The sequence below is a fragment of the Prionailurus bengalensis genome, chromosome D2, assembly GCF_016509475.1.
Source record: "Prionailurus bengalensis isolate Pbe53 chromosome D2, Fcat_Pben_1.1_paternal_pri, whole genome shotgun sequence".
NCBI classification, from domain to species: Eukaryota; Metazoa; Chordata; class Mammalia; order Carnivora; family Felidae; genus Prionailurus; species Prionailurus bengalensis.
Window position 1 is genome coordinate 73,508,082 of NC_057351.1, and position 20,674 is coordinate 73,528,755.

The 20,674-nt window shown below is 45.3% G+C and overlaps 2 protein-coding genes across 2 annotated transcripts in view; one reads left to right on the plus strand and one right to left on the minus strand.

The window, feature by feature from the left end:
* SLC18A2 (solute carrier family 18 member A2) overlaps positions 1–12,011 on the plus strand; it is a 37,508-nt gene extending 25,497 nt beyond the window's left edge. The window contains exons 10-15 of the mRNA XM_043597668.1: positions 332–410; positions 694–745; positions 1,658–1,721; positions 3,438–3,557; positions 3,699–3,832; positions 9,746–12,011. Coding sequence (XP_043453603.1) covers positions 332–410; positions 694–745; positions 1,658–1,721; positions 3,438–3,557; positions 3,699–3,832; positions 9,746–9,850 — 554 coding nt within the window. The 3' untranslated portion in view covers positions 9,851–12,011. The remainder of the gene's footprint in view (positions 1–331; positions 411–693; positions 746–1,657; positions 1,722–3,437; positions 3,558–3,698; positions 3,833–9,745) is intronic.
* Positions 12,012–12,616: 605 nt separating this feature from the next.
* Positions 12,617–20,674, minus strand: part of PDZD8 (PDZ domain containing 8) — a 70,912-nt gene continuing 62,854 nt past the window's right edge. Inside the window, exon 5 of the mRNA XM_043597667.1 lies at positions 12,617–17,198. Within this exon, the coding sequence (XP_043453602.1) occupies positions 14,995–17,198 (2,204 nt within the window). The 3' untranslated portion in view covers positions 12,617–14,994. The remainder of the gene's footprint in view (positions 17,199–20,674) is intronic.

Genomic DNA, 20,674 nt, shown 5'->3' on the forward strand with positions numbered 1-20,674 from the left:
GTGTGGGAGCACAGTGGCCGGCCTCCCGCGGCGGAAGCTGCCCGTGTGCGTCCGTGGGTGAAGCCGCCACCAGGCAGACACGGAGGCAAGATGAAGCTGTTGATAGAGGGACGCATCTCCTTTCTGGAGCGTCTGGCAGCTTTGTGAGGACGGAGAAGCCGCGTGGGGTCCCGTCTGGCTCCGTCAGCCGCCGGATATTAGCTGCCTGGGTGCAGGCCTCAGGCCTTCTTTCATCCGCTCTAATCGCCATTGTGATGTCTGACAATTATTACTTTTTCTAACACTTGACTGATATCAGTACTGATAAGGTGTCCTTTCCATAAATTTCCAGGCATTGCTTTCTTGCCGGCTAGTATCTCTTATCTCCTTGGAACCAATATTTTTGGGATGCTCGCACACAAAATGGGGAGGTAAGATGCTCTCGCTCTGTCGGAATAATGTCGTTCTGTTAAGCCAGTTCTGGGTGTTTCGACCTGAGTTTTCGTAAGTATAACGTCGTTCTTTTAAGCCAGTTCTGGGTGTTGCTGCCTGAGTTTTCATAAGTATAATGTCGTTCTTTTAAGCCAATTCTGGCTGTTTCTACCTGAGTTTTCATCAGTAATTGTCCTGATTTCTGTTGAAAATTTGGCAGGGGTGGGGGGTGGGAATGGGAGCGGTCGTTTATGGAAGCTGCTTTTTTTGTTCTTTTGATAGGTGGCTTTGTGCTCTTCTGGGAATGATAATTGTTGGAATCAGCATTTTATGTGTGAGTAAAAGACCTTCCTTGACAAGTGGTAGTGGTCTCGAAAGAAAACTTTCGCTTTGGGCAAGAATCACCAGGAAGCATTTTAGAGCAGAGTGAAGTTTGTTGTCTGTTTTTTATTTTTATTTTTATTTTTATGTTTTCCATGTTTTTTGTTTTGAGAGAGAAAGTGCACCTAAGCAGGGGGAGGGGTGGAGAGAGAGAGAGAGAGAGGAAGAGAGAGAGAATCCCAAGCAGGCTCCACACTGTCAGCACAGAGCCTGATGTGGAGCTCGAACCCACAAACCAGGGAGATCATGACCTGAGCCGAAATGCAGAGCCGGTCGCGTAACTGACTGAGCCACCCGGGCACCCCAATATTTGGTTTTATTACATTTTCAATTTTCCTCCAATTTTTTATCCTCTTAAACATATTGGACAAGGTTCTCCAAGGGATACGTTTACATTCTAGGTCAGCTGCAGGTTATTTAGGACGGTTGGTTGCATAGTTATATTTCACTTCCCCAATCCCCCATCATCGTCAATATTACAGTGTCTTTAAACACTTTGAGCTGACTAGCCTGAAACAGTAGCAAGATTTTTTTTTTCTAGAACAACACATCTTCTACCAACAGCCGGTATCTACCCCCAAGTGAGGCCTTCTGGCCCTTGTCGGGAATGGAGCGTGGTCCGGGCTGGTCTTAAATACAGCAGTTAACAAGGCTGTTCTTGGTGGTCACAAAACCCATTTCAGGTTCGACTTCTGAGATCTTGGAGGACCCAGTTCTCCCCAGACCCCATCTTCCTCCTTCCCCCTAGTTCCTACTTCAGAAGGGAACACGCAAACCAGGCCAGAGAAGACCCGTCTTTAGGCTTTTCCCAGAAGCTGTACGTTGGATGTCATGATTTTAGCGTGACGGGTATTTCCTCTTACAGATTCCTTTCGCAAAAAACATTTACGGACTCATAGCTCCTAACTTTGGAGTTGGTTTTGCAATTGGTAAGTCACCTGTAGAACTTTCTTTTCCCCATTAGTCAGAAAGATTTCCTCTTATTGGGGCAGACTATCTATCGTTCCTCAACCTAAAATTTCTAGAGCTCGGGAGGAGGCTGTGGGCTGCCAAACTCAAGTACTGCCTGTCAGTTGTCTACAGATAGATACCTGCTTTCACATACTAGTCCTTTATTTTCTGAAAGCCAGTATTTGTATAAACCCTGCTATTTACAGAAGCAAACGGATACTCTGTTGCTGCCCTTGGGCAAACAAGAGAACCCCCTCACTCGGAGCACCTTTGTTTGGGCTCAGATCTGTGCACAGATGAGAACCCGGGGGACAGAGACTTCACGTATATTTTTTATAAGGTCTGGTACAGAAAAGGTGGCCTGGTGTATCGACGGCCACCCGTGCTGCGGGAATTTTCACCGGCAAAGGGGACGGGGTCTTTGGATGTGAAGAACCATGTATGCTGGAAACAATCTTGTTAATATTTTGCACAAATAGGATACCTTTTGTTTCTCATTTATAATATACAGATTGGTCATCATAAAAGTAAGGGCTAAATCTGTCACAATTGCCAAAGGCATGAACTGAAGCTTTGAGTGGTGCAGTGGAAAAGACAGAAGGGAGCCTTTGGGGACTCCCCGGGCGGGTTAGGTTTGCCCTCCCACAGCACCTCATGGCTTCAGTGAAAACTGGAATTCATTTTTGAGCTCTTGGGGGCCCGTCCACCTCTTCTGTCCAGTTTGTTCACCCCGTCCCCAGCACGCGGCACATATTAGGTGATCAACAAATACCGATTGAATGAAGGAACGTCCCTCCTCTTCCAGCCTCTAGTAGTAGGTGGAGGTGAGGGAATGGACGTTTGACCGGTCTGCTGGTGGTGCCCACAGATGGGGTCTCATTTTAGCTGACTGTTATCAGCCCCATTTTATGGATGGGGAAACCAGTGTTCAGCTAGATGAGGAATGGCCGTGCCCATCCCGCCAGGGACGTGAGCCCAGGACTCTGAACACACATGCTTTTTTCCTTTACTCTTTGTTTATTCTGCCTGTCCCTGACTGTTCACAAGCTAGGAGATTCTGATCCCGGCCTTAGTGGTGGTGATTGTTTGTTTAAGCCCCCGGGTTGGCGGACCTCTTTCAGTCTGTTCTCTGAGCAGGGCACGGTGACCCCTCAGATGCCCTCGTGTTCTGATTCCTTCCCATCTTCCCTGATACTTTCCAACTTATTCTCATAGTCCGAGTGTGAGGCTGAGGTGTAGATGGGGAGGGGAGTGTGTGAGGCTTGTAGGTGTGCCCCCTGGGGGAAGGTGAGGGGCTGTGGAACCCGGAGAGAGTTAATCTGGAGAGCACCAGCTGGAGGAAGGGGAGGGGCCACACAGCCAGTAGCCAGCACCCCACTGGATGTGAAGCCTGGTCTGTGAGTCACCAGAGGACGGGGTGCCCTCTGCTGGAAGGAAGGTGGGCCCTTCCGACGGTGGGGGCCAGGTGGGGCCAGCGGGAGAACAGGCACAGGTGGCCTGGGTTCCAGTCCCGCCCCAGTGACCTGCAGCCTGTCTTCAGTGAAGGGTATGCCTTGGGGAGCCTGCCTTGAGACTCACAGGGGGTGATGACAGAAGGGGAGCCGCTGGCGGGGTGGGGGGTCAGGACACTGATACTCCCCGCATTTTCGGGCTACGTCGGTTTTCTATAGACCGTGTTCCCTGCCCGTCCACAGGAATGGTGGACTCCTCAATGATGCCCATCATGGGCTACCTGGTAGACCTGCGGCACGTGTCTGTCTACGGGAGCGTGTATGCCATTGCGGACGTGGCCTTCTGTATGGGATATGCTATAGGTAAGGAAGGACCCTGACCTTTCAAAACAAGCTTTTGTCTTGATGCATGATAATGCCGACCGGAAACTGTTTAAACTTTGGTGTCTTTCTGTCTGGGAGGCATCTGGAGAGAGCTTTATCTCCTTCTCTGTTTCCTGAAAGGTCCTTCGGCTGGTGGGGCTATCGCAAAGGCGATCGGATTTCCGTGGCTCATGACGATTATTGGAATAATTGATATTCTTTTTGCTCCTCTCTGCTTTTTCCTTCGAAGTCCACCTGCCAAGGAAGAAAAAATGGTAAGAGAATTTTAGGACGCAACTCTAGTGTTTCTTGATCATGTTGGCATGGTCTTCTGGATGGTTCCTTCATGGCTCAGTTAGAAAGTATATTTCTGCTCCTTTGGGGCAGAACTCCCCAAACATAAAGGGTCGGAGTTCCTTTGGCGTTTATACCGCATAGGCCATGCTTCTTTTACTGTATCAAACATTATGTTTATAAATGTGAAGAATGAGGTGATGTTTTGGTACATAGATTAGCAGTCTGTATAGCTCTTTTGTCAACCAGACATGGAGTAGTTAAATGTAATTGCCTTTAGTTCTTGAAAATCTTGAACATAACTTTTGTTGCTTCCTGCACCGAGTCCTGAGATGAGCCATTTTGGGTGCCGTTTGCTTTTCTCCTAAGCCTTACGGCTTTCATTAATAGTGTTTTCGTTCTTACTGCGTAGGATTCTGGAGATGGTTTTGGTGTAGGTAACAGAGCGTTTTGGGAAACTATCATATATGTATGTACCTTTGGGCACACGTGAGCATGTGCAACCTTTAAATTCACAGTTTCATAACCAGAATCATAACTCAATGATATGGTATCGAGGATAAAGTGTTTAGAACTTACTGGTTCTAAACTTGAATTTCAGAATGCATTAGTCGTTTTAACCTGATGAGCGTTCATCCCTGGTGGTGGTGTTGCTGGGTTTTAAAACCTCCCGTGGTGGCAGACCCTCATCTAGCAGGATGAGAGTGGCAGGTTACGTTAAGAATGAAGGAGATAACGGAGGCGAGGGGAGATGGTGTTCTTGTGATGAGTGGATATGAGGTTCACTTGTGATGTTCTCTTGGGGGCACATCAGAAGTTCTTTCTGACGGTTGAACGGAAATGGGTCTGACGCTTTGGCATTTCTTGAACTTCCCTGTTACGATTTTCCCCAAAGAGTGGGTCTAAAAACAGACACAGGCTCTAAAGTTAGGTTACGTGCAGCCTTTATTTGTCTGGGGGTGTTCTTTGGATTCATTAATTTGTTCAATATATTTTGAAAATATTTTCAGAAAGAGTATATTCAGCACTGATCACTCTATCGTGTGCCCTTTATTATATAGGATTTAACTGGATAATTTGGTATCACTCATGACCCATTTGAAAGAAGAGGAGTGGAAGGTGTGGAAATATTCCGACGGAAATCACCTCTTCTTTCCTTCCTCTTGCTTACATGGCCCCACTTCTGAGCAACCGTAGCACTTTACTGTTCATCCTACCCGTCTCCTCGCCTGAGCCCCGCATGGTAGCTTGCCCAAATCGGGGTCGGAAAAGGGGGTTACTCCCAACCCTTTTTGGACCAAAAAACACAAAGACAAAATCGCCTACAAGTTCTTTCACCCAGGAGACTGTTTAATAAGATTCTCGGGAAGTAATGAAGGGCTAGTGGCGGCCTTGGAGCCACACTGTCATGTGGGGACAGGATAGCATCTCCCTTACTGGGTTGTCGTAAGGATTCAGCCAAGAATCCCAGAGTGCTAGCCCTGTGCTTAGTACACAGTGGATGCTCGATAAGTGCGTTGCTATTTCCAGCACCACCTCATGCTGCTTTCCTGCTTCTGCCTAACGCCCTGATTTACTGTCCGCCCAGAGGCCCCCTGGTGTCCCCCCTTTCTCCCTCCTGTGAGGCGAGAGCTTCCTTTTGCTCCTGAGACCTCTGAACTGCTGAATGGGCTTCCTTAGCCAAGCAGCAGACGTTAGTGGCCCCTGTGCCGTGTGTCGGCGTCAGCGTGGTGGCTTATCTGAGGTGTTGGAAGAAATAAGTGAGGTCAGGGGATGGGGGGTAGAGGGGGACAACCCCCCTGGGCCAGCTGCTGCCCTGGAGTCCACGTGATGACTGGCAGAAGGCCGACCTCAGCACCCCTTCTCTTCCCTCGTGTTAAATCAGCGCTTTCGTTCATTTAAAAAGCGAAATGCCGAAGGGAGCGGAAGAGACAATCTTGAAAGGCAAGGCAGCAAAAATTGTAGGCTTCCCGAAAGGCACTTTCGCTGCCAAATGTCAAAAATCCGTAATAAGTGCCTAGCAAGATGAATCATTAAAAACCTGAGAACATGTGCATCTCGCTGCCCGTCACTGATGCCCATAATTGAAGGCATCACATTGGATTCCATTTGACTCGCGTAATGGTAACATTTGAGGGTGGCCAACAGCAGCTGCCTATTCCCTGAGCAAGCGGGGCAGGAAGACACCTAATGATAAGGGGGAGTGAGGCCGGGACAGCAGTGTGCCAGGGAGGAGACAGAATTGGTTATTGCTCACTTGAGAGAATCCAATACCGACAAGTGCGGGCGTTCAGGATCAGCAGTTACCAAAGGCAGGCGGGCAGCCAGAATAAGGCATATAAGCCTGAGCAAATCATTCTTTCATTAGGCGGCCTTCTGAATAGCCTTCAGCTATTTTATACTGAAAGATCTAAAGCTGTTTTCATGGGTCCCAAATCACAGTCGTGAACTAGCGTGAGAGCGCTTGAGTTTTTCTTCCGTTTGGTATCCTCGACTTCTGGCTTTTTTTGCTTTGTTTTTTGTTTTTTTGTTGTTCCTCTGCAAGTATAAGAGATTCCACTCTGCCGTTTGAGGACAACTGTGTTCTAGTTCTATGACAGTGACATGCAGCCCGTGATTCTCAGAATACCCAGTTGAGGATGGCTGTGTGCTGGAATGGATATTTTTTGCAGGTTAAAGAATTATTTTTAAAGATAGGGCACATTCCTTACAACTTACTCTTGAAGTTTCTAGTGGTGGCCCAGACAGGAAAGTAGGGGTTTGGGATGGCAGCTTGCTTTTCCTGGGTGGCTCCGGGCTTTCTCCTCATTGTCCCAGGGTCCTTCCAGCCACCCTGTTTTCTGAATGCAGGGGCCAGGCGAGGACCTGAATATTATCATCTATTTATAGAAATGGGTCCCTCTGTGGGGCATTTATGTAGTTGATGTGCAAAACCCTCACCATTTTTTTTTTTTTTTTTTTTTAAGATACAGTAAATAAAACTTTCTAGCATTCAGGCCTGGTAGCTCTCAAAATCTCGAAGCCTGGAGGGCTTACTGTTCAGCTTTTATTGTCTCAATATTCCAGCTGTGTATTTGCTTCATTTATATACTTCATTTAGTCCAACAAGGCTTAAACACTTTGGAGATCCTCACTCTGTGTCTGATAAGAAACCAGGCATCTGGCAGGGGCTGGGGTTCAGCTCTCAGTGACTGGGCTCTGCTCTGAGTTCAAAGAACTTCCTCCTTTCTCTTTTCAGTCCGGAGTCAGACACGCCTCTGTTGCCCAGCAGTGGCACGGAGAGCTGGCTGGCTTAAATTACCTGGCGGCCCTCGTGGCCCCCCATGCACTTGACTTACCAGCTGCATCCTGTTCACGCCTCTCTCTTCCTGGCCCTTTGGGAATACTACGTATGCTGCCTGGCTTCTTTGGTCATGTAGACGTTATTATAAAAATAGAACTGCCATACAGTCGTGCCCAGCGTTAGGTTTCGGGGGTCCTTAAGTCTGCATATATGCAGAGTCAGGTCTAATGATGGTTGAACCAAGAGAGAGAAGGTGGTTATGAAGAGGGTCGAACGATGGCCATCCGTCCCAAGGCTGTCTTACTGCCTGTGGGCCAGAGGTCAAGGTCCCTTGCCTGGCATTCAAGGCCCTGCAGTCTGGTGCCGGGTGGGCCTTCTAATTAACATCTCGCTGTGTGTACCTCATCATCGGACCTCTGTGGTGGCCAGGCCGGCTTCCTTAGCGTCCCTGTTTTACATAGTGTCTCATTTAGTAGATGATCTATGCTGTGCTCACGTCCAGCTCCTTTGCTGTGCACACCCTTTCCGCCCTTCGAGGTTCAGCTGGTATCGCGTCTCTTGTACAGCTTTCCCTGAGCACTTCATCCACAGCAAGCGTTTCCCCTGTGAGCGCTGTGGGACTTGCCCTTCCTATGCAGTAAGGTCACTGACCTGCTGGTATAGGACCTTGGGGGCATGCAAGCAGGTGCCCAGCGAGCTGTCGTCAGCCGTAGGGCCCTCTGTAGTTCTAGATGATGCCGCATCGCTGAGACAGTGCTTCTCCTAGCGTGTCGACACCATTGTCATGAAGGGTTAGGGACCCGACTGGAATTTCATGTTTAACTCTCCCTTCCCCTCGCCGCCTGGTGATTCTCAATATTTCTTTGAGGATCACTAACCTGGGGAGATGAGATGTGCTCTTTGGGGGGTTAAACGCTGGGAGAATGGTCCTGGGGTACCATGTCTGTTGCCTCAGTTACTTAGTTTTAGACTTTGAGCTCTTTATTAAATACACGTATCAGTTCACTTGGCAAAAAGTATAAAAACAGTGTTAAATTTTGCAGCTGACAGTTTGAGCTGGCGGCCTGACTTATAGGGTCACGGAAGTCCTTTATCTTAACATGTCACCCAGGCAGATCACTGTAGATTCTCTCAGGAAATGATACACGGGGTAGCACTGAGGGGAGTTACAGAAGGTCTCAAATGTGTAGAGCGGGACCTGGGGGGTGGGGGGCGGGGAGTAGTGGACAAACACAAAGATAGGTTTCAGTGGGCTCATATCAACAGAGAAATGTTTCCATGTAGATTTTCACACCGCACAACAAGGTCTTGGGGGAATTATTTACTTGGAAGAGAAGTCCAGAAAACACACCTGATGGGGGACCATCTCCTTCAGTTGCACGCAGCGTCCCCTTGCTGTGCTCTGGCCCTTTTCTGCCTCCGCCCCGGAGCCCTGCGAGAGTAGACCGCGGCATAAGGCTGCCTGGCACGCATCTGTCCCCTCCCAGCGGTGCATCCCTGGTCACGTTCTTTGATCTCTGTGCCCGCACAGGGTTACCCGCCTACCAGGTGGGGCTCTCGTGGAGCTGCGGTGTTGTGGCAGGAATGCTTAGCGTGGTCCCGGTCCGATAAGGGACAGCTGTCTTCTCAGACTACATGCTTGGTCTGCACACTTTCAAGAGAATAATGACTGCATGGGTTTATCGATTGAGGATCAGTGGGCTGTTTTTACATTTTTAGTGACAGTGAGAAGGCATAAGATTTTTATGGGCATCAGAGGAATTTTTTTTTTTTTAAATCCTACATTTATTTGGACAAGAGGAAGACCTCTAGGATTTGGAGGAGGGGTGCTCTGGAAATACCATTTATGAAAACGTACGGGCCCTGTGATGTCTAGTGCAGGGAAATCTAAGGGACCGTGGCTGTGGCCTGAAAATACCGGAAGGGCAGCCTGCGAAGATGGCTGCAATCAGAACCAGATCCACATACATACACAGTGGAGGTACACTTCCAGCGTGGGAGTTTGCCTCGTTAAGGACAGAGTGTGCCGATTAAGGGTGTTGCCACAGTGAACAGTGGCGCCGTGTGACTCCAGCATCCCCCCAATTCCGAGATTCCAAATAGAATTCCTAAACGGGGGCACCCAGGTGGCTCAGTCGGTTAAGCGTAGAGCTTCGGCTCAGGTCATGATCTCGCGATCTAGGAGTTCGAGCCCCGCCTCGGGCTCTGTGCTGACAGCTGAGGGCCTGGAACCTGCTTTGGATTCCGTGTCTCCCTCTCTCTCAGCCCCTCCCCCACTCATGCTGTCTCTTTCTCTGAAAAAGAAACATTAAAAAAAAAAACAAAAAAAAACTCTTCCTAAACGTAACCCGCATAAGCCCTTGCTGCATGGCTTTAGGGTGCCCGTGGCCCAGGCGGAAACCACTTCTGCAGTCTCTCCTGTTGCCTGGGATCCTCCTGGAGCGTCCAACCCCGCAGCTTCCGGGCCAGGCAACCTGGCAGTTGCACCTAAGGACTGGTTCCCACGGGGTGGTGCCACCTACAGCCTTCAAACTAGTGATCCTCAAAAATGGTAGGTTGAAACCATCTTTGTGAAACAAGATCACCGTATGTGCACTCTGCTGTCTTTCAGGCTATTCTCATGGATCACAACTGCCCCATTAAGACAAAGATGTACACCCAGAATAACATCCAGTCGTATCCGATAGGTGAGGATGAAGAATCTGAAAGTGACTGAGATCCTCAAAAGTCGTCAAAGTATTTATTTGTACAAAACAGTGTTACCAGTGAAATGACTCCTCCAGAACTTAGTCGCACCATCGTCCCTGGCGAAAGCCAAACAACCAAAGGTTATTCATTCTTCTCCGTGGTTGTGATCGATTGCCAACAGCCTTATAAAGAAAAAGCAGCTTTTCTAGGGGTTTGTATAAATAGTGTTGAAAACTTTATTTTATGTATTTGATTTTATTCAATATTATACAATATATTTTGACGAAATATAGTGTAAATCTATAAATATTTGAATCCAAATCAAATATAATTTTTAAAAAACTTACATTCATAAACACTTGGGCAAAAGAATCGTATATTTTTTCTGAATATTGGTAATGGGTGTTTAAAATTAAAGCACACATTATCTCCGAGACACTTCCAACACTGAGAAACCAGAAGGAAGTCTGAAAAACAGAATCAAGTAAGACAGCATATTATGTAGTGACGCTGCGTGTGGTTAACTTGCAATTACTATCAACATATTTATGAGTTAAAAGCTAGTTACCTCAAATGCAGAGGACAGGAACTTGGGTCCGTCATCTTATGGACTTACCCATAAATCGTAGCTGGCATTAGTTTTCTGTGTAACCATCTACCTGGAAACAGGTGGTTTCAAATTACACGTTTACAAGTCACGTAATTTGGTAATTTGGCACTAGAGCCAGAAGGAGAAAACTAGAAAATAGTCCAAAAGCGGAGAAAAGCACCCGAAGTATAGTTGTAGAACTAGCTTTCCCTTTAAGATATATACTGGATTGTCTTACTGGATGAAAGAAAAGTGAGGCTAGAGATCCCTTATACAGACAAGATTAAGCAGGATCGCTATATTAACGTCTCATTCAAGTTTTAGACATTTAAAAGGCTAATCGCTGCTATGATGTGAAAAAATCCGACCACGTACCTTTGACCTGTTAAGAGGCCATCCAAGTGTTTTCTAGGTATCTGTTAAATTTTCAACTGTAACTATTATTTTTTAGACTTCTGAAAGTTGTTCAAGTCGACAAATTTTAAAGGAAGATGGAGGAAAGAAATCTTGAATCACATTAGGGAAAACAGGTTAAAAAAAAAAATGGTCAGGACACATCCCCTTTCAAAGACAGAAAAACCCCCAAACATCTAGAAAGGCGTATGTATTCTCGTGTCTAGTGTTGTGCAACGTGGTTTTTCTAAGCATGACATTGATGTGCCTTTTCAACAGCAAATAACTGTGTTAATAGTATCGTCAGTTGACATCAGGTTTTGTAGGAGATGTGAGTGGAGTGCGCAGATAGTGTAGAATGTCGCAAATACTTGTGAACTCTGTAGCTCTGTAATCAGAAATTACCTAATGTCTGTTCTTTGTTAAGCTAATACTGTGTTTCTGTTAACTTGGACGAGGAGCCAAGAACTTGAGAACGAGGACTCCTCCTCAACCTCGACCTTGTAATTCTCTAGAAGTAGCTAATCCGGTTTCCATTTGCTTTAGGAAGCTTTTCTGTGGGGTTTTGAATGATTTGAAATCTGGTTTTCAAGGGCAGCGATGGAAGCAAATGAACTTCACAAACTTGCCTTGGGCAACTTAAATCTGTGACTCTGTAAAAAGATGGATGGGGAAGCGCTCTCCTATGGCGAACCTAAAACCGCGGGATTGTTTTCTCCCACAGGGGAGACCCCCTTGGGGAACGTGCTACGGGTTTGTGGCTCTCCCTGACCACAATGCTTTATTCCAATTTTAGTCTTGCCTCTAAGGCTTCAGTCTCTTCAAGAATGACTGGCAGAGGCATGCCCACTGTTGATCTCCAGAGAGAAGACAAAAGAGACGGGAGTTTTTCAAAAACTGTTTTAGCAGCAAAGGTATCCATTGTATCTGAGGGGGTAAAATTGCAAGGTCTTTTATAGGACGGATATCCTGGGGTTAGAAGACTATGAAGTGACGCTTTTTTTTTTCTTCTTTTAATGTGTGTATCAGAACAAAGAACATACAGCTCCCTGAACGTTTTATTTTTTTGAGCAGAGGTGGGTCATGTTTGTACCTGGCAAACAGATACAAAACCACTAATGAGGTAGCAAAGAATATTCAGTTCTTTCGACTGCTAAGTGTATGTGCCTGTTTTAGCTCGTTTCCTTAATAAATCTTCTGAACACTACTGTGCCTGTTTGTATTTCTTTATAAACCAGACATTATCGCTGGAATAAAATACACTTTAAGGTATTGTCTTGACTGTGAATACCTAATTAGGAACTATTCTTCTCTGCTTACAGGCATCAGGTAAATTTCACTCCAGGTTAGTCTGAAACCCTACTTTTTGGCTTTGGAAACAAAATTTGCTTTCAACTGAAATCTGTAGTCACATAATATCCTGTGGAAAAGCCCAGTAAGTTATCCCTGCATTTCTAAGGTTTGTTTTCCTGACTGCTGTGAACAAGTACATCTGATGAAACTATAATTCACAGCATAATTCTGATTCCCAAATAATGCTAACACGTTGTTCAGCTTGTCTAACCTAATCCTCCGTCTAAATATCAGAAATGCAGAAAACAGTCTAATTCCTAATAGGGTTAAGAAAAAAAAAAAAAAAAAAACCAAAACACCGGAACTTAATGCTTTTAGGCTGATTTCAAACTAGCAATTTTGTTCAGCAAGAGAGGACTTTGAAGACATTGTTTGCGGGGCCGAATTCTACCCGGCGATGATTCCAGAGAGATGCAGCCAATCCCCTCGTTCAGAGGTTAGCAAATGAAGATATTCTTGTTTTCTGTGGTAGTTCTTTTTATTATTTTTAGCTATTGATAACATAGCATGGCAGCAAGATTACATCAGGAATGTAATAGAATACAATTATTTCAGAAGCCTTACCCCTCACTACCCCTAGGCTGCTTGTAGTGACCCCCCCCTCCCCTGCACTCAAGTACAGCCGTGATGCCACTACCTCAGTAGATATAAAAATATTGCACTACATTAAAGGTAGATTTTACAAATATAATCAGCAGCATTACCGAGCTTTTCGTAATTGTGGTTCTACAGAGTTAAATACTTTTGAAACAGATTTTTAGGAAACCAAGATTTTGCGTTATTCCTGCAGCTCTTTTCAAACGCACCAGCTTCAGCAGCATGCCTGGCTGTCACTAAAGCTTCTGTGGTGTCATCCGTCCATCAACACCAGCCACTTACAGACACTGACCTTCCAGGTTATCACCGGTAAGTTATTTCTTTATAAGATAAAAGTTGGTTATTACGTTGGGCACACTGTTTCAAGCATATGTTACAGAACCATTTTTAGCTTTCAGAGAAGTTGGTGTATAAAGACTTCTACAGCAGCGTTCATTTAAAATGCAAGCATGCTTAACTAAACAAAACGGGATACACAGACTTTTGTTCTATAAACTTGGCCAATAAACGTGTTTCCTAATATTTCACTTCATAAAAAACAGCAAGAATGAGAACTGGCCATTGATTCTAAAAGTGGAATAACTTTTCTACCCTCAAACATGTTTCTGTGCTCCGTTAAAGTCGTACTCTTTTTGAATAGCTTTTTACTGTTCGGAGCACTTTTGCCGTTCTGTTCTCCTCACGATGATCCTGTGAGGTAGTTAGTATTGTCGGTTCCTACTTCGGAGCGGGGGAGACTGGCACAGAACACTCTTGTGCTTAGTTCACTCATGGCCACTGGAAGAGTTTGAACTTAAACTTTCATCTGGAGTCCTAGGCTGGAGACCTGGACCAGAACCCTTACTAATTTACTATGCCATCAAAACTGTCCCATCTAGATTCAAAATTATCATGCCAGTTTCTACTATGGATCAATTATCAGAGTAGTTCCCTACAGAAGGAAAATAGACCTACAAAAGGCCAGAACTTCTATGGTATAACCGATAGTGGCCACGCGTTACTGGGGTCTACACGACGGACCGAGTATCCAAATAGATCCTTGTCATCAGAGAACTGACCCCAAGTCCTATGTACTGTACTGTTAACTTTTGTTTTCATTTTTTAAATGAAGACAGCACTGCAGAAGCACCTGGAGGAATCACTACTCCTTTAACCTGCAGCAGGTCAGAGAAGCGATAAATAAATCTATCTTGCATGATTCCTCTCCTTCACAACATCCTCCCGCACGAAAAGGTTTCTAAAACAAAACAGCCAAAGTCAGTTATCAACACGGTCATTTTAAGAACAGGCCTCTGAAACTTCATCCTTGACATGCTTTATTTCCCATGGGAGAACTAAAGATGGAAAAAAAAATCATAAATGTTCAGAACTTCCATTTAAAAGGAGAAAGCATCAATCAACCTTTTAAAAGATTAGATTTCAAAATCCTACCAGTTACTGTTTAGTGATCTTGTCCAAAAAATTCTTGCCCAACTGCATTCTTTATTCCCTATTACATTTTGTTTTGCAATGCAACCTCTTCAAATTAATAACTATATTCTCACTAAAACTGCACAAAAACTAGAAAAAAATTCACAGGATAGAAAGCAAGCAATATATGTAATTGTTTTTTCTTTTTTTCTTTTTTTAATACTAAATCAGTGTAACTGACTTAAAGCCACAGCATCGGCTTTTGTTACATTTGGCAAAAACAACCCCCCCCCCCGCCCCCCAAGCCCCAAAACAACAAAAATCTTGAGCAAGTGGAGATGATAAACTTCCTAACACAAAGATTCAAAACCTGTTCCCTCAGTGATTGCCGTTGTCAATCTGGGCAGCAAACTCGTTAGAACCGTGATGGAAATGAAAACAGTTCAAGAATTTGGACAGTATCCTACATAACACTAATTCAGAAACTAAGATGAAGAAAAATAACACGAGACATCACACATACATAAACATGAAAAGTTAGCTTACATAATTACATAATTAGAAAAAGTTAAAAATAAATTAGTAAAAATAAATTCCCAGTATAAACCCAAAAAAGCATAGCTATAAATGCAATCCGAAACAACCATTTTAGTGAGCTGGTCATGTTTTCGCTGGAAAACCACCTTTTTCACTCTTGTTCCTACGCAAGCAAATGACTGTGGAGCAGTGGGCCGAAGTGCTTTGTAAGAGGGTTTAAAACGTGGTTTATCTGTGGTACTTTAGATGCGACTTTTCCCCAATCACTTGAGAGTATTTAAGCGGGCTGTCTGTTAAACAGACTCGGATGGGCCAAACAAGCCCTCTGATATGCTGCTGAATGGCTGGGAGTCGATCAGCTGGGTTATTTCATTATCAAGATCTTCTTCTGTATCATCTGTGTACTTGCTTATTTTTTTGGAGGGCTGGTCTAAAGACAGACTTTCTAAAGATTCCAGATCTTCAATGCCTGCTCTGTAGTGGATCATGAGAAGTGTCAGGGCTTGTAGTCTTTCACCTGATTTCGCCAGAGCGGCAGAAAGCAGTGATTTTTTCCTTGTATCGGTTGTTTCCTTTTCTTCTCTAACAAGGGAATTATTGTGTTCCAGCTCCTGGTCAATTTCATTCTGCAGTTTATCCAGCATGAACTCAAGTTTCTGGATCCTCTCCTCCGTAGGCAAACCCCTGTACAGATCGCGGCCGATTTCTTTAACTGCAATGAAAACGCTGTCGTCCAGACCACCCTCCTTTCTCACCAACTTTATTCCTGTGTTGTTTCCCCGTTTAGAAGGACTGTTCGGACCACACACCTCTGTGTCGCTGCCTTCGTTGTCGGACGTGTTGGGTGTGTGTTTTGGTGAAGGCTCCACCAGCTCAGTCCCTGGTTCGGAAAGGCGAGTTTTAGAGACCTGGCGCAGATTTAGCAAACGGGAGCTCGTATTGATAATATGTCTTGTCAAACCCGTTGTTTTGTTGACTGACTTGCTAGCTTCAGCATCGACACGAGGAGGCAGGCCTAAGAAGCTTTCCTGTCCTTCCAGCCTGAGGTTTTTCAGGGTCCGGTCTATCCGCCTATCAGCTGCTCCGCAGAGAGGAGTCTCGGCTAGACACTTTTCCTGACATTTTTTATGGCAGACGTAAGCACAGAACATACACTGGGAGGCAGCTTTAGTCCACACTTTTTTCTTACAGTAATCACACCAAGTTGGGTTCTGGAACTGAGTATCCTGGAAACTATGTTTGTTTTCTGTCAAGCCCATCTGTCCAACGAGATGCTCCTCTTTGGGTAGGGCAGGAACCTCTTCGATCAAATGGAGGTCTTTCTCTTTCTCTAAGTTAGGGACTACAGGGTGGTCTGGCTCTCCTTCTTTCAAGTATTTGAAGTGAATAGTAATGTCACCAAAGCAAAATTTGTCATTGAATCCCTTCTGCACACTCAGACTGCGCAGGGCGGTTCTCGTGACCATCGCCTTAGGTGAGGGGGCTTCCAGTCGGAACTTTGAAAAGTATTCCATGTTTGATGTCGCCAGACATCCTAGAGCCACGTCTTCAAGTTTCAAGCTAACGTGCCCCAGACAGATAAGACCCCCTAACTTGAAGGGATCCCTGCACCACAGGGCAACGTTTAAGTACCTGTGGCAGGCTTCTATGTCAAAGAGACAGGTTGCTCTGCTTCTGGTCCACTTTCCTAGCTTATTTCGGTAAGGGATTTCTGACGATTCCCATGTCTGGGGGTCATCTGAACTGTCCTTGGGAGGGCAGGAACTTTCTGATGGAAAATCTCGCACCACGTCTTGCTTTGCTAAAAACTGCTTCGATGCAGCCGCGTCTTCCGTGTGATCTGTAGTTTTTGCTTGCTTCTCAGCAGGTTTATCTGCAGGAGGAGGAGGCAGCACCTTTTCTGGCTTTTCAGCGGGCACATCTGGTTCTGTCTGACTCGGGGCGTCGGCAGAAGGCAAAGGAACTTTCACCTGTGGTCGTGGTGGGACGGGTGGTTTGAAAGTGGATCCTTGGGTGGGTTTTGACACTTGCGTCGGGTCTGTTACCTCAGAAGCTTTTAGGGCTGAGGGTTTATTTCCTTCTTTGCATGGAGGTTTTGGTGGGGGAGGGTGACTTCCTACAGCTAATTTACGGTTTAAAACCGGTGATATCGTTCCAAGGGGTTTAACAGAAAGTGTTGTCGGAGTACGTTTGGGACTGTGACTTAATGACGGTGCCTCATCTTTGAGCTCAGTTTGTGCTCGGACATCACCTGCCAGGTCTTCAAATTCAGAGTCCAAATCTCTGTTCTCAGCATCCGCTGCCAAGGCAGGTGTCTCCTCCTCATAGTTCGGTGGGCATGAGGCCGACAGGAAGTGTTCCTCCAGCTGTCCGAAATGATCCTGCAGGGCCGTGCCCTGGCCGCTCTGGCCGACGGGCCTTTCGTAATACACCAGGACCCGGTCGCCGGCCTGCTTGATCAGCTTCAACACTTGCAGGGTAGAGGTGATTTTCACACCTGTCGAAAGATTTTAAAAGGGAAAATATGTAAATTACCGCAAGGAAAATCACCTAACTCTGCTGAATCGAACTGCCATCAGTTCAGGATTATGGAAAAGCAATACGTAATTGTGCCGCACGATCAAATTCTGAGACCAATGCTTGAAGTAAATTTAGCAAAAATACTTTATCATGAACAGCGGGCCCTTTCACATATTTTTATTAACCCCACCCATCAAACTAAGCTTTTTGTCAGGACCAGAAAGAACAGGGAAGGCACAAATCGCTTTAAAGTTAAACAAGCTGGTTACTATCTGCATCAATAGCATGAGCTTAAATTTTCCTTTTATTATGTTCTAACAGGTGCCGCAGTAACAGTTTGGAATTCAAAAGGTATAGAAAGACTTAGAGTGAAAAATCTCCCTTTTGCCTCTATTTTGCAACCATACTGTCCCATCCCTGAGACAATCAAAGCTAGTAGCTTCTCTAGTCTTCTCATCTAGGTTATCTTTAAGGCTCTCTGTTTCCCGCCCTCTTCCCACCCTGCCCCAAACGGTACTCATCCAAGCTACCCCTTTCTGTAGGGCTTAGAAAAGGGGAGAAGGGGTCTTTGCTTTCCAAAGGTCTGAGGGCCACCCTAAATACATCAGAGTAACATCACCCCATCTAACAACCTGACCACAGAGTTCCTCAACCTAGATCCTCTCCTACCTCAGCTGCCCAGGCAAGACCATGCTTTAGACTGGTTATCACTTGGAATTTTCCACACAGCGGTCTTTCACTTGCAGTTAATCCCTACGCACAATCTCCTATTTCCCACCTCTTACGATCCTGTCTGCTAACTGAATGTTTTGAGGTGACTTCCAGGCCCAGTCATTTCTCCTTTGCTCTCCTGATTCAGCTGGTCTCCTGACACCACTTGCTCTTCTCCCCAGTACTAGTCTCAAGAGTTCACTGAGGTTCACATCAAGATTTCGGATCCTTTTGCCCTGCCCCTTTCCTCTTCTGTCACCTGGTGTTCTGAGCCAGCTTGCCAGCTCCATCTCCCTAGCACCAGCCAGCCCCCCCGAGCCCCCCGCCAAGATCTTTTATTTGGTAGGTGACCTCTCCTTATTTCCTGAAGAGATCAACAAGCAGCCACGTTTTCTCGCTCCCATTTTTACTAAGAAGCCATCTGTGAGGACGGATCAGACTTGCACTCTGGACCCTACTCCCCATCTCCTTCAGAACTTTGCTCCAGCAGCTGTCCTGGCTCGTAGTTTTCTTTTCCTTCTCCTTTAAAACTTTTTTTGGGGCGCCTGGGTGGCTCAGGTCATGATCTCACGGCTGGTGGGTTCGAGCCCCGCATCGGGCTCTGTGCTGACAGCTCTGAGCCCGGAGCCTGCTTCGGGTTCTGTGTCTCCCTCCCTCTCTGCTCCTCCCCCAACTCGTGTTCTGTCTCTCCCTCAAAAATAAACATTAAAAAAACAAAACCTTTTTCTTGGTTTTCCCAATTCGGTTCTGACCATCTCTGCTTTCTTTTTCTCCACCTGTATCTGCTCCTTGTGCGCAAACGTCCTCATGGTTTCGTCTGACACAGTTCCCTTCCTTCTCGCTGTCTTCCTGGATCACGTTCACCTCAGTGGTTTCTCGGGTTGCTCTCCCCTCTTCTTCACTCTAGTCCTACATCCCTCACTACTTCTGGAGATCAGCACCTGGATGTTGATTGACACGACAACTGCAGCATAAAAGCCCTCTATGACCTTCTCATTCTCCTGTCTTATGGGAATCAAGCTGCCAGCCTCCCCATTAACCCAATTTGCACCCCACAGACCTTCCCTGTCTTAATCACCAAACATAGTGCTCCCCAGTTTTCCTAAAGCTTTGGCTCAAAAATCTTTAACATATGAACTCATCCACTGAAACCCAAAGCTTTCTAATGTGGCTCTTCATGATTCTTCCAGGCTGCTCTTTCCCTCTAACCACACTAAGTGCCAGCAAAATCGTAGTCGGAAACGAAACACAGGTCCACCTGGTGAGCTGCAGTAGGGAAAACTTCAATCTAAACTTGTTCTTTGTGACTTAACACCTGCCCTCATCTCCGCCCCAACCACCGGGACCTTTGTGGAGACAACCACTGTTCCTCCAGGACTAATTGGCCAAATCTGGATTCCTTTTCTTTTGCTATGTTTCAAATATACACAAAAGCAGAGAAAAAAGAAAAACAGAGAAACAAGAAAAATGAACTCCATCATACTTCAAATATAATAAGCATTTTGCCAATCTTATTTCAACTACGCCAATCCCATTACTAAATATTTAAAAAAATTATATACCCATATAAGCAAAGTATCACTATAAACCATAAATGTGTATTATACCTGCCCCTTACCTCAGTAAATATTTTGTTTTTACAAATGTTAGCTATAAAGGGTGACCTCTATTTTTCACTCTGTATACATTTATATTGCTTGGATTTATTTATTTTTGATAATATTTACTACGTATGTAACTGAAAACCTTTCATAAAAGGACACAGAGGAAAAAAATAGATATCCTGTAGGTAAAACCAGAACAACTATGTGTGGATATAAAAAAATTATACTGAATTACAGTTTTTAGCTGAGGGAGAATAAGCTGCTATGTTTCTGTTAAACAACTATTTAACAGAGGAGGTCTGTTTTATGGCTTTGCTATCCTAAGTGCCGATGACCCAGCAGTGGCATCTGGGGAACTTGTCAGAAATGCAGAATCTTGGGGCCCCCTCCAGGTCCACTGAAGCAGAATCCGTATTTTAACACCATGTCTGGGTGACTGGAATACACAAGAAGGTTGAGAAGTGCTATTTATGACACGATCAGAGGATCTCCATGTGAAAACACCGACTTAGTTGGGCTTCTAGGTGTGCAACTAAATGATTTTCATTATTTTACTGTCATGGTGGATTTGAATCAAAGGCAGAGTTTTGTTGACATGTAACTAAGAAAAACTTGCTTTAGGAACCGATCTACCTTGTTTATTATCTTAGCTGTCAGAGAAAGATACCACATTGTCTTTAGAAGCTCGGCTGTGACCAACCACGTGTTTAAGAAATCTCTTGGCAAGCCTCGAATGGGGCGGCGGTAGGGGAGAGGTACTACGAAGGTCGGAAAAGGTTTGGACTTTTTCCCCGTTGGTCTGTACAGTGAGTCCTACTACTTATTCATAAATGTGTATTATATATGTATTATATAAATACCCAAATAATCTGCCTATCAACAGAGTTTATGCAGTGACCAGTCCAACTGACAGGAAGGCATGCAGGTGACACATTCTTCCACCAGCAATAGTGATTTAGGCTGTACTCTAATGACAGCACATTAACAAATGGCTGGCCATGGCTGGCCCATCAGGGACAATATAGAGCCATCAAAATGGGGCCATAGGATAGTTCAAGTGTGCCCTCTTGGACAAGGACTATTAGTCTCTCTCCTGTTCATTATCGAGTCCTAAGTGATGAGGGTCATAGTGCTAATA